Genomic DNA, 15,248 nt, shown 5'->3' on the forward strand with positions numbered 1-15,248 from the left:
AAATATAAAAGTTTATGCAGTCATTTTTGTTTATTTGTTTGTTTTGTGCATCAAAAACAAACAAACAAATAGATAAATCTGGACATGTTCCTACTGGGTTCCTGACGTTTACGACGTTTCTCATGGACCACGTTCCCGCGTCGCTCACGAGTAGAAAAACAGATGTAACGCTTTAAGAGGCATGACTCTTCACCCACAAGCTCTTTCTTTCTGTGTTACGACTGCGTTATTATAACTGGGCTATGAGACGAGTCATGAGGTCTGTGTCTTTCTTTTCCAAACACAGATTTCCTACCATGGCAGTGAGGAGGGCGGAGAGAGCGAAGATTCTGAAGGAGAGAACCAAGAGCTGGCACAGATCGACCGAGGTTTTTTTTCCATTTCATTCTACAGTCTCGTCTTTTTAAAACATTTACCAAAGGTTATGGAAGTATAAGGACGAGCTTACAAGTGTACGACATCTAGACTTTATGTGAATGGGGGGGGGGAGTGAAATGGGCGGGTTTCCTACAATCCTGAGCTTTTTGCTAAAGCGTGACAGATTGTCCTAAGTTTAACCCATGAGACACAGACCCATGTCTCCGTTAAGGGGCATTACGAGGTGTAGTAACACAGACCAGTTAGACCACATGGAACACATTTTGAAAGACGTCACATGACATTTTAGTTCACAAATGCGCTATGTGACATACCGTATGTCACAGTGATATTTTCTTAATCGGTTTTATATTGATTTGTTCAGCAAAGGGGGTCCAAACAGAATAAGTATAAAATATAACATGAACATGTTATTAAACCTTTAGATTGGGTAAATTGTATTAAAAAAAAAAGCATGTTAGAATGAGCCAGTTCTGTCACATGTACTACCCAGGGGCACATCGCCGTTTTTTGTCAATGATGTCACGGGTACACGAGTCACAGACAGTCACGTGACTGCAGCAGGAGGTTCATTTAATGTCATTTAAGGACTTCATGAGTTACGATGAAGGATAAAGTGTTTGGGACTCCCGTGTCACCGTGGGGTCTTACGGGCGACTTCACTCCACTCGGTGACATCACACGCCCTTAAATGACCTCGGAATTAGGTAACTTTTTATCCAGGTTAATCACGGCTCTACAGCCAATCAGGGGCGTCTGTGAGCTCACGCAAGCGGAGGGAGCGGATAGCGCCGTCCTCCGAGTGTGTTACTCTGCCCCCAACGGTGCGTAAGCGAGCAGTTCCAACATCATGCTGAGCCGTCACTTAACTTACTACCTTATATGCATCATGATTATGATCCAACCCCAACCCTAACTAACCACGAACCACCGAGCAATCAACCTTCGAATAACTTTCCACCTCTGACGAACTTCTTGATGAACTTGAACCTCTCTTTGATCTCGAAACCGTTTCTGAATCAAACTTGGGAATGTAGGGAAAAAAACACTTAATATCAATTTGATGTTGTGTAACACTAGGCTTGGTCCAGATGCAGTGTTTCCAACATTACATCATCATTACATCATCATCATGGTGTAGAAATTTAATACATTGATTGCAAGACCAAAGTGCGGTCACGGCAGCGCGTTAAGAATGTAAAGCGGAACAAAGCCCTTAAAACACCCTACCATAGTTCCACTCACTAGCCCCTTTAATAGGAACACCCGTACCCTTGCTTTTGCCCTCTTGTTACCGAGGTTGAGTTAAAATTTGACAATCGAACATCAGAAAGGGGGAAAAAATGTGATCTGTGTAACTTTGACCCTGTTAACATTTTTGTTGTTGCCGTATGGGGGGCTGGTTAGAGTATTTCAGAAACTGCCGGTCTCCTGGGACTTTCACACTCAACTGTCTCAAAAGGAAGAAAGAAAGAAAATAAAGACTGGTTCCAGCTGGTACAGAGATCTTTACACTCTTTACAGCTGCAGTGAGAAGAAAAATATCTCGGTATGCGCAGCATTCATGTCAGGTCTGAGTGAGATAATCTCCAATCAGCAGAAGATCACATCAGGTTCCTCTCTTATCAGTGAAGAACAGGAATCTGAGCCCGCATGGGCATGGGCTCACCAAAACTGGGCAGTCTGAGACTGGAGAAAGAGCGGGCCTTTAAACCATTTGGCTGACTGGACACCTGTATAAATGGGCGTGGTTACAGATGTTTTAAATAAAGTGTTCAGTCTTTTTTCTGGAAAGTGAGCGGTGACTGTTAGCGGCTAACTAAGAGCTTGTATTCATGTGGCTAGGTTAGCTCCAGGGTAACACGCTAACACTCAGACCTTCTAGGTATCTATCTAGCAATACTGATTTACTCAGGCTTACACAATATCTCACAAAAGTAAGTACACCCCTCACATTTCGGCAACCACTTTATTATACGTTCTCAAGAGACAATACTATAGAAATGAAACTTGGATCTACTTTAGAGTCGTCAATGTCCAGCTTGTTATATCAGTACAGATTTACTGTCCTCTAACAATAACTCAACATGCAGACTTTATTGTCTAAATAACCAGCAATGAAAATGAGTACACCCTAAGTGAACAATGTCAAAACTGACTATTGACACCAAAGTTCAACTCAATTCAATTCAATTTTATTTGTATAGCGCTTTTAACAATTTACATCATCACAAAGCAGCTTTACACAATCAAAAGAATTAGGTTTGTATGAAACGTGAATGTGTATGAATCAAAATGATATGATTGTCCCTGATGAGCAAGCCAAGGACGACGGCGACAGTGGCAAGGAAAAACTCCCCGAGATGGTAATAGGTAGAAACCTTGAGAGGAACCAGACTCAACAGGGAACCCATCCTCATCTGGGTGAAACAGGAAACAGGGATTGATGTGCATATAATATGCGAGACTGGAAGTTCAGTATAAGAGCAGACGTGTAAGATTAAAGTCCAGTTTGTTCCTGGAGGCTCAGGTAGACTGTAAGAAATTCCAGTCCTGAACTATTGAGCGACTGAAGTCACAGGTCCTCAGAGAACAGCTGTCTGCATCAGTCGAGGACAGGACCACCTTCATGGAAAAGTGGAACCAACCCCAGTCACCACACGCATTCCAGACAGACCACACGTCCATGTGATGAGATCTCCAACCAGAAGCAGGACTCCAGGATGAGTTGGAGAGGTCCGAAAGGTCCAAAGTGTCAGTATTCTGTGTGAGCACAGCCTTAATCCTCCTGGGCCTGGAATTCACCAGAGCTGCACATGTTGTTGGTGGGATCCTCTACCACTCCTCCATAATGGCGCTTGGCCACCTTCCGCTTGAGGACGCCCCACAGGTGCTCAGTAGGGTTCAGGTCTGGAGACGTACTCAGTCACTGACGGACACATGATGAATAGGTCATGTGACTTTGCACGGTTAAAGATGTACAGCTGTTATCACTTATTAGGGTGTGCTCACGTTTGTTGTCGGCTATTGTGACAATAAATAGCCTGCACATTGACAACTCTAACATATATCCAAGTTTCATTTCTATAGTATCGTCACTTTTGAGAAGATATACTAAAATGCATGCTGAAATTAGAGAGGTGTACTTACTTTTGTATGCAGCCTGTTAAGTATTTAAAACCACAGTAAGATGTGGTTCCATGAGAACAAGTTTTTGGCATTAGGACTATTGCAGTGCAGTACGTTCAGATTCCTGGTACCAAAGAAATCCATTAAAACGAATAGAATGCCAGCTTTGGTTTGGATGTGTTGTAGGTTCATGTACATCATTCTCATGTGTTCTCTGAATTATAAACCATTCCACTATTCAAACCACAGTTATTTAAGGACCGCAGTTGATTAGATAAATCATATGGATTAAGATGCATAATTGAAAACAAGTGAAATCAAAGTAAGCCATGAATGACATCATAAGGACCATCTTGGATATGTATTGTGGAACCATTAATCAAGGCTTGTTTTGTCTTCCAGAGCGCCGCAGGAACTGTGTTCTAACCCCTCTGGCTACAAGTCAGCAGCCTAACCAGGGTCTGCTTTCGCCGGGGCGTGTCCGTCGTGTCCGGTTGCTACTCGAGCCTGCCATGGAGCGGCACAGCTCCGAAGAGGAGCTCGAGCGTATCGCGGGCATCGCGAGTACCGCTGGCGCCGAGGGCGGATGCAGGTGGCACCGACACGCCGAACTCAGCAGCACCTCCAGCGACGAGGAGGTGAAGGACCTGTGCGATCCGGGCGCTTCCCCCAGCCCCGTGCTGTTCAGCTCATCTCCACCTCGTGGCCTCAAACCTACACACACCTCCACGCGACTACACGCCAGACCCATAATCCTCAGCCACTTCGAACAGCCCGCCGTGCCGTACTGGAGACACCGGAGAGAGCCCGGGCGGCCCAGTTTGGACCTGGAGAAGATGCAGCAGGTTAGAAATTAATAAAAAAATTTATTGTTCTTAGGATTCAGTGAGGGATGTTTAATAGTGAACACCTTTCACGTTTATTAGTGAATAAAGAGTTTGTAGAAGTAGTTAAAAGGTTAAACCTAAAAATAAGCTGATCAGCATCATAACTTCCCAAGTACTGCAAAAGATTCACGAAGTTCTGTCCAGACAGTTTTGCGTGATGCTGCGACAAAATCCGGCTGGACAGACATACAGACATACAGACATACAGACAGAAACAAATGTACAGACAAAACCTTTCTTTTATTTATCATTGATTAAAATCTTAAAGTCTGTTACACTTAAACAAATAAACACTTGTGATGTTCTAGAATACAGCTCTTTGTTGCCTGGATTTGAGAAGACTGACTGACACACACACACACACACACACACACACATGAACACATCAACATTCTCACATGAGGCCCTTGTGCCAGCCACCTCCAGAGAGACGAACGGATGACAGATGTCACTTCACCCCTCCCTGTTCTGTTTCAGTCCCCATGAAGCCAAGCTCGTGCGTGTGCATGTGAGTGAGTGTGTGTGTGTGTGTTCATGTGGAGGAGGAAAGAAGCAGCAGACATGTTTAATATTACAGTATTTGGACAGACTGTCAGAGTTTCCCCCAGATAAAGAGCAGGAGAGAGGACAGTGGAGGGTTCTGTAGGAGGGAGGAACACAGAGCGGCGGAGTCGTACTGAGGACCTCCATATGTCCCTAGGTTTCTGTGGCAAGGACAGATTATAAGAGACAGCAGGGGCTGTGTGTGAGTGTGAGTGTGTGAGTGTGTGTGAGTTCATGAAGTTGGATAGCTGCTGCTGAAGCGGCTGCCAAAAACTTCTCATTTTAAACCCTTAAAATAAAAAAAAGTAAAAACACACACATATATTTGACTGTTGGGAATCTCGATCCTAAGCCCCGAGTCCCGGCTTAAGTGCTGCGTTTAAATTGATATCAGTGCCGAGCTTTGTGTTTCACTGCGCAAACAGCTGTTGTGTATTAGGATCGTATTCCGCTTTTGGTCATTCCAATTTCTCTACATTACAATAATCCATACAGGCCTTAGTTCTGAGTCGCGGGCAGCTGCTCATGCCGAGCACACATGGGTGAGGTGTGTGTTTGGGCTTCATGAATGGTTTAGATGACAGATGATGAAACCAGATTGGATGCTTGGCTGAGCCTTTCGTAATGATCACTGTGGAAGGCTAATGTTTTATCCAGAGTGACTTAACATTTGAGGCACGGTCCAATGAGAAAGCCGAGCGGTTGGCGCTGAGTTTTGGGCCTCGCACATGGAACGTGCATCGGTTTCCCGTCTTGTATCTGGGATTTATTTTCCTAGCGCGGACTCGGATTTCCATGCAATTACTGTTAAAAGCTGTAAAGAGATATCACGGTACCTAGTGTGACATTTCACGATCAGAAACACAAACACGTTTTTAGCGATTTATTTTTTTTATTACTTAAATTGCTCAGGTGTAAACCGTATTTTTTGCACAGCCTCAGCAAGATCGGTTTACACCGCAGCATTAGTCAAGCTTCAGCCAAATATTTTCCCCATCCTGCTCATTTCCCTTTAAGATACTATTTCATGCATGAGTTAAAGAACCAATGAAGTTTTACATTTTCTTTTGAAATGTCTCCGGGCATTGTGTATTGTGTTTATTAGCTTTAACACCGCAGTGCTCAGTGTGTCACGCATGCTAAATGTGTATTTATTAAGCCAGAGCAACGTCGCGGGCCATGCATGCTATAGTGAAGGAGAATGATGTCATCTTATCAGTGTCAATATTTCTGTCTTGGTTTTGTGTTACAGAAAATGCTCCTGAAAAAGAACTGTGGAGGAAAAACGAGGACAATCAAGATCCGGGTAAGTGTGTGAGTTGAGTCATGAAAAAAAAAATTGCTTTGAAAATATTTGCCCCCCCCCTTTTTTTTTTTTTCATATTTGTCACACTTACATCGAACAGATTTGAATATTAGACAAAGATAAGCCGAGTAAATACGAAATGCAGTTTTTAAATGATGATTTTATTTATTAAGATGCTGTCCAAACCTGCTTGGCCCTGTGTGAAAAAATAATTGCCCCCATGGTAAATCATGAATGAACTGTGATTTATATATATTTTTTGGAAAGCTGAGTTAAATTTCACTTGTCACACCCAGGCCTGATTACTACCAGACGTGTTGAACCAAGAAATCACTGGACTAGAACCTGTCTGACAAAGTGAAGCATGCTAAAAGATCTAAGAAAGCAACACAATCTAAAGATATTGAAAAATAGATAACAAATAAAGTAATCGACATGTCCCGGTATGGAAAAAGTTCCAACGATAGTTCTAAGGTTTTGGAACCACGGTGAGAGCCGTTATACAAAATGGAGAAAACCTGAAACAGTGAAAACACCTGAAAGAACCCAGGACATCATATAAAAGAACTGCAGGCCTCACTAGCCTCAGTTATGGTCAGTGTTCATGATTCAACAATAAGAAAGATACTGGGGGCAAAAATGGCGTCCATGGGAAAGTTCTATGGTGAGTTCTATGGTTCCATGGGAGAGTTCTAAGGTGAAAGTCACTGCTGACCCAAAATAACACAAAGGCTCATCTTACATCTTAAATATCTCAACAATCTTTGGGCTAAGATTCTGTGGACTGATGAGACTCAAGTTTTTGAAGGTGTGTGTCTTGTTACATCTGGCGTTAAACTAACACAGGGTTTCATAGGAAGAACATCATACCTACGGTCATGAAACATGGTAACGGTAGTGTGATGGTCTGGGGCTGATGTGCACTTAGGTTTTGCAGCAGGACAATGATCAGAAACACACCAGTAAGTTCAGCTCTGTATGGCTCAAATTATAATAATTATAAAACAGAAAACTAAATCAAAGTCTGGGTTTAAATCCAGTTGATATCCTTAAACATGCCGTTCATGCTTGAAAACCCTCAAGTGTGGCTAAATTAAATCAATTCTGCGGAGAAGAGCGGGCCAAAATTCCTCCCCAGCAATGTGAAAGACTCAGAGCCAGTTATCGCAAACGCTTGATTGCAGTCGTTACCGCCAAGGGTGGCACAACCAGTTATTAGGTTTAGGGGGCAATTACTTTTTCACATACGTGCCCCCCCCCCCCCGAAAAGCACTTTAGGTTTAAGGGTGTTTATAATGCTAAGATTGGAAAAAGATTTAGCCGTGTAATAACATACTGTAATAGACTTGTGCAGACTTGTAAAATAGTTTGTGTAATATTCTGATCTAGCTAGCTTTAGAAATGAAGCATAGGTTTTTTTTTTTCCCGCCTACAGACAATTAAAACAACTTTCACCTCTGATCGCTACTATTCCGTTCGCGTTTTACAGAAGGACATAAAGTCGACACGGACGTACACACAGTGTGTCGACCTTAGATCTGATCACATGCTTGAATCTATAACACTCTTTATACTTACTGCTGTAAAAATTTGGCTAACGTTAGCCAGCTAGCCTGTTGCTAATGCTGCTCACTATTTTGCACTGGCTAGCCTGATCCTAAGCTACTCACTTCAGTCCATTCTATGTGCTCCTCCCTTTAAAATTTTTTTTTTAAACGACCTATACTGTGTTGCCGGCATGCATCTGTGCCGCTCGGGTTTTTACCCCATGGCAGAGCTGGAGGGGTGCTGGGCGCCCCCTTCCCATCCCCCCTGTACGCCACGTTCCCATGATCACTTTCACCTTGGTAAACACTTTAGGTTCCAGATTTTTCTGTTAAACAATTATCTTCTGGTTTGTCGTCTGTTATAGTTAACTTTTGTTTTCAACTGTTAACCCTCATCACAGGGGTTTTAAACCTTATCCAGTCTGTGTGTGTTTGTGTGTGTGTGTGTGTGTGTGTGTGCAGGATTTCATTCCAACCACTCACGAAGCCACACCTGATTCCACCTGTTTAATTAGTTGATCTTGGCTTTCAGTAGACTATCAGGTGTGGCATCTGCTTAGTTGGAATAAAAAACTGCACCCACACACACACTCATACACACACACACACACACACACAGGCCTTTTCTGGCGCAGTTCAAGTCCTCGTCTGAGCTTCGAGCTTTTGTTCCCGTCACTGTTTATTCAGTTTCTCCAACATTAAAGTGTTTATTAAAGACGTTTAACCCGCGCGCCTCTTTAATCTTGATAACGACTTAATAAAATCCCCAGGAAGCCTATCAGGATCTCCTACGTTAGCTAGCTGGAGAAGTGTTAGAAATAAAGATTAGTAACATTTCTAATCCCCTTAGAACCTTTCTCCTGGAGACCTTAATCCTGGAGTCTTCTGTTTTATAAAAAAAAATAAAAATTGTTATGATTAATGTAATACATATCTGGACCCTGTTTTTTATTTTATCTGTATCTCAGAACCGTCATGTTTCTGCTAATCGGTTTAAATCATAATTATTGCGTAATAGCTTTTCTCCTCTGTGCATTCAAGAACCTCCAATCTGTCTACACGGGATTGAATGTCCCTTTTATTGGATTAAGGTAAAGCAGAGAAAAGGAGTGAGGCATGGGCGAGAGCCCTGGTGTGTGTGTGTGTGTTTGGGGATGAAGTCATTTTCCGTTTATAGAGCACCTTCTGTCGCAGGATCTCCACGATCTGGAGAGAATCATAGCGAAGGCGATAGATGTGTTGTTGCTGTTTTCGTTTTTTTCCCTCTTCATCTTGCTTCCTTGCCTTCTTGTTTTCCGCCTGTACTCTTTAAAGATCTTCTCCTTTACTCGTCTCTGCAGTGTGGATCACATTAGTGTCTGTATCTGTCTCTTCCCTCCTGCTTTGCTCTCTATTGATTTCACGTCTTTCTTCCTCTTCACACACTCTGGCTTCTTCTGTCTTACTCTAGATTCCATACTTTCTTTCTTTCTTCTTTTTTTTTCTTTTTTCATTTTTTCCAGGCTGCGTTCCAGGTGAAAGTTGATAGACGGGGGTGGGGTGGGGGTGTAGTGGTTACCAAGGGGCCCTTTGTGGAGCAATTGCCATTATCATGGGGGCCGAGTGTTCGCCTCTGGAGTTGTGAGATGGAGGTTGGTGGCGGGGGAACGCGAAAGAGAGACCAGGAAAGGAAAGAAGAGTCATCTGTGGCTGAAACCGGAGCAGATAAACACTCTGCATGCTGAGGATTGATACTCGGGCTTGGGCAGATGTGAAGGGAAGTGGGGGGGGGTTGGCATGTTCCCGTAGACTGGTGTTCTTGCTATAGAGAAGGATGTTTGCTGTGAAAGTAAGAAAGCATGATGTTGAAGGCTAAATCTGGCACTATTTTACCGTACTTACTGTGTATCTACAGCTGCGCACAATCAGCGCAATCAGGTCCAGCAGTATAAGCAAACACAGATTCAATGCATTCTGCTGTGATGTACATTCGCGGACGGGGGTTTGACTGTGTGCTGTGCCGTGCTCACATCGTTACTCATATGCAAAACACGTTAACTTTTACTTTCATTCCTCTCCTTCTGGAACCCGATCCTAACACACCTCCTCTCTTAAGCTCTGTAATGTTTCAGCAAGACCCATGAGAGCTGTTTCAGGGAAGACATAATGATTTGACCTTGTATAGACATGTATATGTAATGTAATGTGTGCTAGTCTGCTGTGGTTTAAGATACAAAACAAAAAGGTTTTGGGAATCAGGACTGGGTATATATAGATGAAAGAGTTTTTTTTTTTTTTTTTTTTTAAACCATGCCGTTCCAGATTTCATTCCTCTTGCTGTATAATCATAAACAATAACCTTCACTCTTCTGCAAAGGCTTTTCACTTAATCTGAGGAAGTAGGTGTGTAGATTCGCCCATTCAGCTGTGAGTGCGTTAGTGAGGATGGATGTTGTACGAGGAAGCCCTCAACATTCCAGTTCATCTCAATAAGGTGTTAAGTGGCTTTTCATCGAGGGCTCTGAAATAGTTCTTACATGCCAAACCTTTGTCTTACATGACAAAAATGTCTTCATGCACAGTAATCCTACAGCGTACAAAGTCATTTGATTGTTTTCACTTTGTTACAGTACACCTTCACTAGTGAGAGAATTTCCTCAGTGGGCTGCCCCTCGCATACCAATAGATCACGCATGACTGATAAGAAGGGTGAAAAAAAAAAAGGGGAATAGATCTAGTCCTTATACTGGAGATCATTAATCTGAATTTTAATCTGAACTTTACCCCTTTTCCGCCAAGGTGGTTCCGAAGCTTGTTCCAAATTTAAACCAGTTCTTTGTTTTCAGACGGCCAACGCACCGGCCCTTCAGACAGAAACCCCAGTTCCATGTTGGCACAAACACTTTGCTGGGTCAGAACAAAGAACCGCTTACGTCATTGTTAAATTAACAAAACCAACTACCTAGCCAAGGCATGTTATTAGCTAACTAGCTAAGACAAAACAAGTTAACTAGCACCTGTTTCACTTTGCTGGAAAAGGGGCTTCTGAGTACCATAATGATGTTGGACTTTGGTTCCGAATTAAGCTGTTATATAGTTTAGACTAGTTGTGCCTGCAACTTTGTCCATGTGGGATTTACCTAAACACTCATAAGCGCGCATTTAAAAAATGTACAGCGCCATCTGTTGAATTTTGAGATTTTGAGTTGAGGGCGTTTTCTGTTTAAGTTTTAAAGTTAGCATGTTCTTTTTTTCCTGTGGGTCGATTGTGATGAAACAAAGCTTATATGTTACATCAAGCTCGACCAAATACACACGTGAAAGCCTCATTAGAATACCTTCAGTAGTTTTTAGGTGATGCGTGCACAAACAAACAGACAGACAGACAAATCCAAAAATTTCTTGATGTGTTCCATTCCTCATCTTGCATCCCCCCGAATTATTTTTTCGCAACTATCCTCAATGTCCAGACACGCCCACTTTACAGTTTTATTATATGTACAAATAATTCACTTTAGCCGCGGTTTTGCTTTAGGTTCGTTTCTGTCCCCGGTGCAAATTTTCCTGCTTTGTGGTCAGAGACTAGAGACCTATTTATCCATCGGGGATCATCGTTCCTGATTACACAGAAGGAGCAAAGCGTAATCTCCCACACTATAAATGGCTGGAGAAAGTGTTGTATCAGTGCCAAGTCACACAAACGCGTTTCCTCTAAGGGAGGGAAGTAGTTCAGAATAGTCCAGACTCTCGGTCATGGAAAGAAGAAGTAGGGGTTTTGTAATTGATTGCAACGCTCAGATAAAAATATTTAATCGAAATTAAATGTATTTTTAACAATAACATTTAAATAACGTTTTTTTTTATATCACAGGAAGCTTTAATTTGACCTTATCAACTTTGGCTTAGCGATGACAACCTCAAAGTGTCTCAGCATAAAATTATTCATTATTTATAATTCATTCATTATTATTATCCACTCTTACTGTGTTACAGTAGAACAGAGGTTTAGAGTGTATAAAAGTGATAATCATTGTCCATGACGGCTTCCTGAACAGCTTCTAATACATTCTGTCCTAACACACTTGATTCACAGGTTTATTTATTTATATTATTTATTGCTGGAAAATGAGATTTATGAGTTCTACCTCTCTGTTCTACGTGTTAATAATCTCAGTGACATGGGGACGTGTACCTGTATGTGGGTTTCCTTTAGTCTGCTGCAGTGGGACATGTTTATGCAGGTGGTGTGGGACATAAAATAAAGGAACTGAAGGGAGACTGTGGCGCGTAAATCAGACACTGAGCTGGTTAAACTCAGACCATGATTTAACTTGTTCATAAATAAACCCATCGAGCGTGTAAGAACCAAACTCGTACTTAAATACTTTAGCATACAGTATTCCACATGCTAATCCAGCTACCAAGATGTTCATAATGTCTGTATTTTGGCTACAGCTACAGTAAATAAGAAATAGATGCTGTTTATTTATTTATTGTTTTTTTTTTACCGCTCATGTAGTTTAGCTAGTTGACTCGTGTTAGTAATGTTTATTAACTAGTATGGATATGACTTTAGCGTTATTAGCGCATCTTAAAGGTGAAAATAATTAACTTTCATTAACGAGATTTAACAGAATTCCTATCCGGTTAGCATACGTTTGCTAGCTAGCTATAATAGTAAAGATAATGAAAGCTCAGTGAAAATGTGCTGTAATATTAAATATTATTATGCATTATGCTAGTAGGGCTGCAACTCATGACTATTTTAATAAGGCGGCGCAATGGCGTAGCGGTTAGCATTGTCACCTTGCGCCTCCAGGGTCCGGGTTTGATTCCCGCCTCATGGTGTGTTCCCCCCTGTGCTTGGTGGGTTTCCTCCAGGTACTCTGGTTTCCTCCCACAGTCAAAAGACATGCAGATTAGGCTAATTAGTGTTCCAAAATTGAGTGTGTGTATATGTGTGTATGCCTTGTGATGGATTGGGGGGGGGGGGATTGGGTCTGGAGTCTACACCCTGTGTAGGGGCCAGGGTCCCCATTGACCCTGTATTTAACGATTCGTCTTTTAATAAACTGTCCTGATGAAACAAACTCTAAATTCAAACAAATACAAAGTCTATAGCAGCAATAAAATATAACTTTAAATTACAGCTAATTAGGTCAGATTAACGTTGATTGTTGGCTGCGCTCCTATTAGCTAGCAGTTAATACAATGTACATTTATAAATAGGAAATAATTATTTGTTACTTTCGCCAGCTTAGGGCCAGTGTAAGCTCCAACCTGTCTATGACTACATTCATTCTGTTATGAAAGCGAATGCATCAGTGACTGAATCAGTCTGTTTTTCTCCGCTGCTTGTTGTTACAAGTTTACATTTCATTTTTTTTCCTCCCCTTTACAGAACCTGACGGGCGGGCGTCATCCTCCCCGATACTCTTACGATCCCTCCATCTTTGCCTTCCGCTCTCTGAGCACCGCGCCCCCGTGCAGTCCCCTGCTCTCCAGCGAGGAGCCTCCTTGTGCTTGAGGGGAAGACACTGGACTTTTGAGATGAAACAGCACAGCTCGTTGGATCAACCTATTTCTTATATTAAGACAGGGACGTTTTTATTATCCTGTCATTTCGCAGGGTTTTAGCCCGAAGTGCCCGAGTTGACAAAACAGCAAGTCCCAGGAGGTAGCAGAGCATCAGGGAATTGGGTAATGGTGGTTTATGTTGTTTTACCCTTTCTGACCATATCTCAGGAAAAATCATCTAACACTTTCCACAAAGACAAGGCTATGGCTGCTGTTTTTTGAGGGTGCAAAAAAAGAAGAAAAAAAAAAAAACCTGCACATATGGCCATTTCCTGATGTTCAGGTATAGCTATTCGATTGCCACTGTACTGTCCTGAGCGCATCTTCGCTATTTGTAGATCGTGAAGAATGTCTACACCAAGAGCTTTGGGCTGAGAAGGAAATGCAACGTGACATCATTTGTAATGTGAGGATGAAAGAGTGGATTATTATTATTTTTTTTGGCGCTTAAATGGAATTACTTAAAACTGTTACCACCACTTCCTTGCAAAATGAATAAAAATCACGCTTGTAGGCTTGACCAACAATCGAAATGATGTAAACTCAATATTAGAATTGGTTACCATGTGTAATCTGAAGGTTATTCATGTCTGCCATAGTGCTTGGCTAATGTGTGTACTGTTCTTTGATAAACGATAAGTTAATAAAAAGGAAATAATAAAAAAAAAAGGAACACCGGTACTAGTCCGGGATTAGACTTAAGCCGGTTTTACTCTGCGTGATTAAAGGTGCCTTTTTAATACTTCTCACACTGTATGAGATGATCCCAATAAAGTCTTTCAGACTGTGTGATAATGTGTGTTCTCCATGTCAGATTATATAATTATATAAGAACTATAGACTTCCAAAGTATATTTATGCTTCATGAGAATACTTTTATTCAGCTATATAACATTAACACTACCAGTTGCATTAATAACACCATTAAACTAGGGACAGGATCACAAGCACCACGGGCTCATCCAGTCCGATCCCACAGAAAAGCTAATGTAGTACAAATTCCTGAAAAGTTCATGCTGACTAAGATAGAAAGGCATCAGAACACCCAGTGCTGTGTATGAGGCTTAGCAGGCCTTAAGGTCAAGGTTGTTGATCCGGCTTCCTAATTCCCCAGATCTCAATCTGACCGAGGATCCATCACATGTGCTGGAAAACCAGGTCTGATCCATGGAGGCCACACCTTGCATCCTACAGCATTTAAAGGATCTGCTGCTAACGTCCTAGTTTCAGATACACCATATGGACCCAAGTATTTGTCCAATCCTGCCATGACATTGTATACAAACACACACTTCAATATGGAGTCGGTCCCCCATCACTTCGGCAGCTCTAACAGCGTCCACTTTTCTGGAAGGCCGTCCACAAGATGTTGGAGTGTTTCTATGTGATTTTGTGCCCATTCATTCTGTAGAGCGTTTATGAGATCAGACACTGATGTTGGACGAGAAGGTCTGACTCGCAATCTCCATCGTTCCAGTTCATCCCAAAGGTGCTCGATGGAGTTGAGGTCTCAGGGCTCTGTGTTTGGGCCGGTTGAGTTCTTCCACACCGAACTCATCAAACCGTAATCTTTATAGTCCTTGCTTTGTGCACTGGGGCGGAGTCACGTTGGATTAGAAAAAGGCCTTCAACAAACTGTGAAGTCTTGGTCTTGTCAATCTCTTGGTATTCTGAAGCATTAAGATTGTCCTTCACTGGGAATGAGGGGCTTCACTGATTGAATCACCTGAATTTAACATTTAACAAGTTTGGACAAATACTTTTGTCCACATAGTGTGCCGTTAGAGGTCTAGTGGAGTCATGCCATGAGCTATTTTGGGGGCACAAGGGGAACCTGAATCCTAGGTGGTTTTAACGGTAACTGGTTTGGCTGATATCTAGTCTGTATATCAAGTTGTTTAA

General features: G+C 42.1%; 1 protein-coding gene across 1 annotated transcript in view; it reads left to right on the forward strand.

Annotated features, from left to right (window-relative positions):
• si:dkey-16j16.4 (uncharacterized) overlaps positions 1 to 14,141 on the forward strand; it is a 30,841-nt gene extending 16,700 nt beyond the window's left edge. The window contains exons 2-5 of the mRNA XM_053510244.1: positions 287 to 368; positions 3,910 to 4,352; positions 6,190 to 6,243; positions 13,171 to 14,141. Of these exons, the coding sequence (XP_053366219.1) occupies positions 287 to 368; positions 3,910 to 4,352; positions 6,190 to 6,243; positions 13,171 to 13,296 (705 nt within the window). The 3' untranslated portion in view covers positions 13,297 to 14,141. The remainder of the gene's footprint in view (positions 1 to 286; positions 369 to 3,909; positions 4,353 to 6,189; positions 6,244 to 13,170) is intronic.
• The last annotated feature ends 1,107 nt before the right edge of the window (positions 14,142 to 15,248 follow it).

Source organism: Clarias gariepinus, chromosome 13 (assembly GCF_024256425.1).
Source record: "Clarias gariepinus isolate MV-2021 ecotype Netherlands chromosome 13, CGAR_prim_01v2, whole genome shotgun sequence".
Lineage (NCBI taxonomy): Eukaryota > Metazoa > Chordata > Actinopteri > Siluriformes > Clariidae > Clarias > Clarias gariepinus.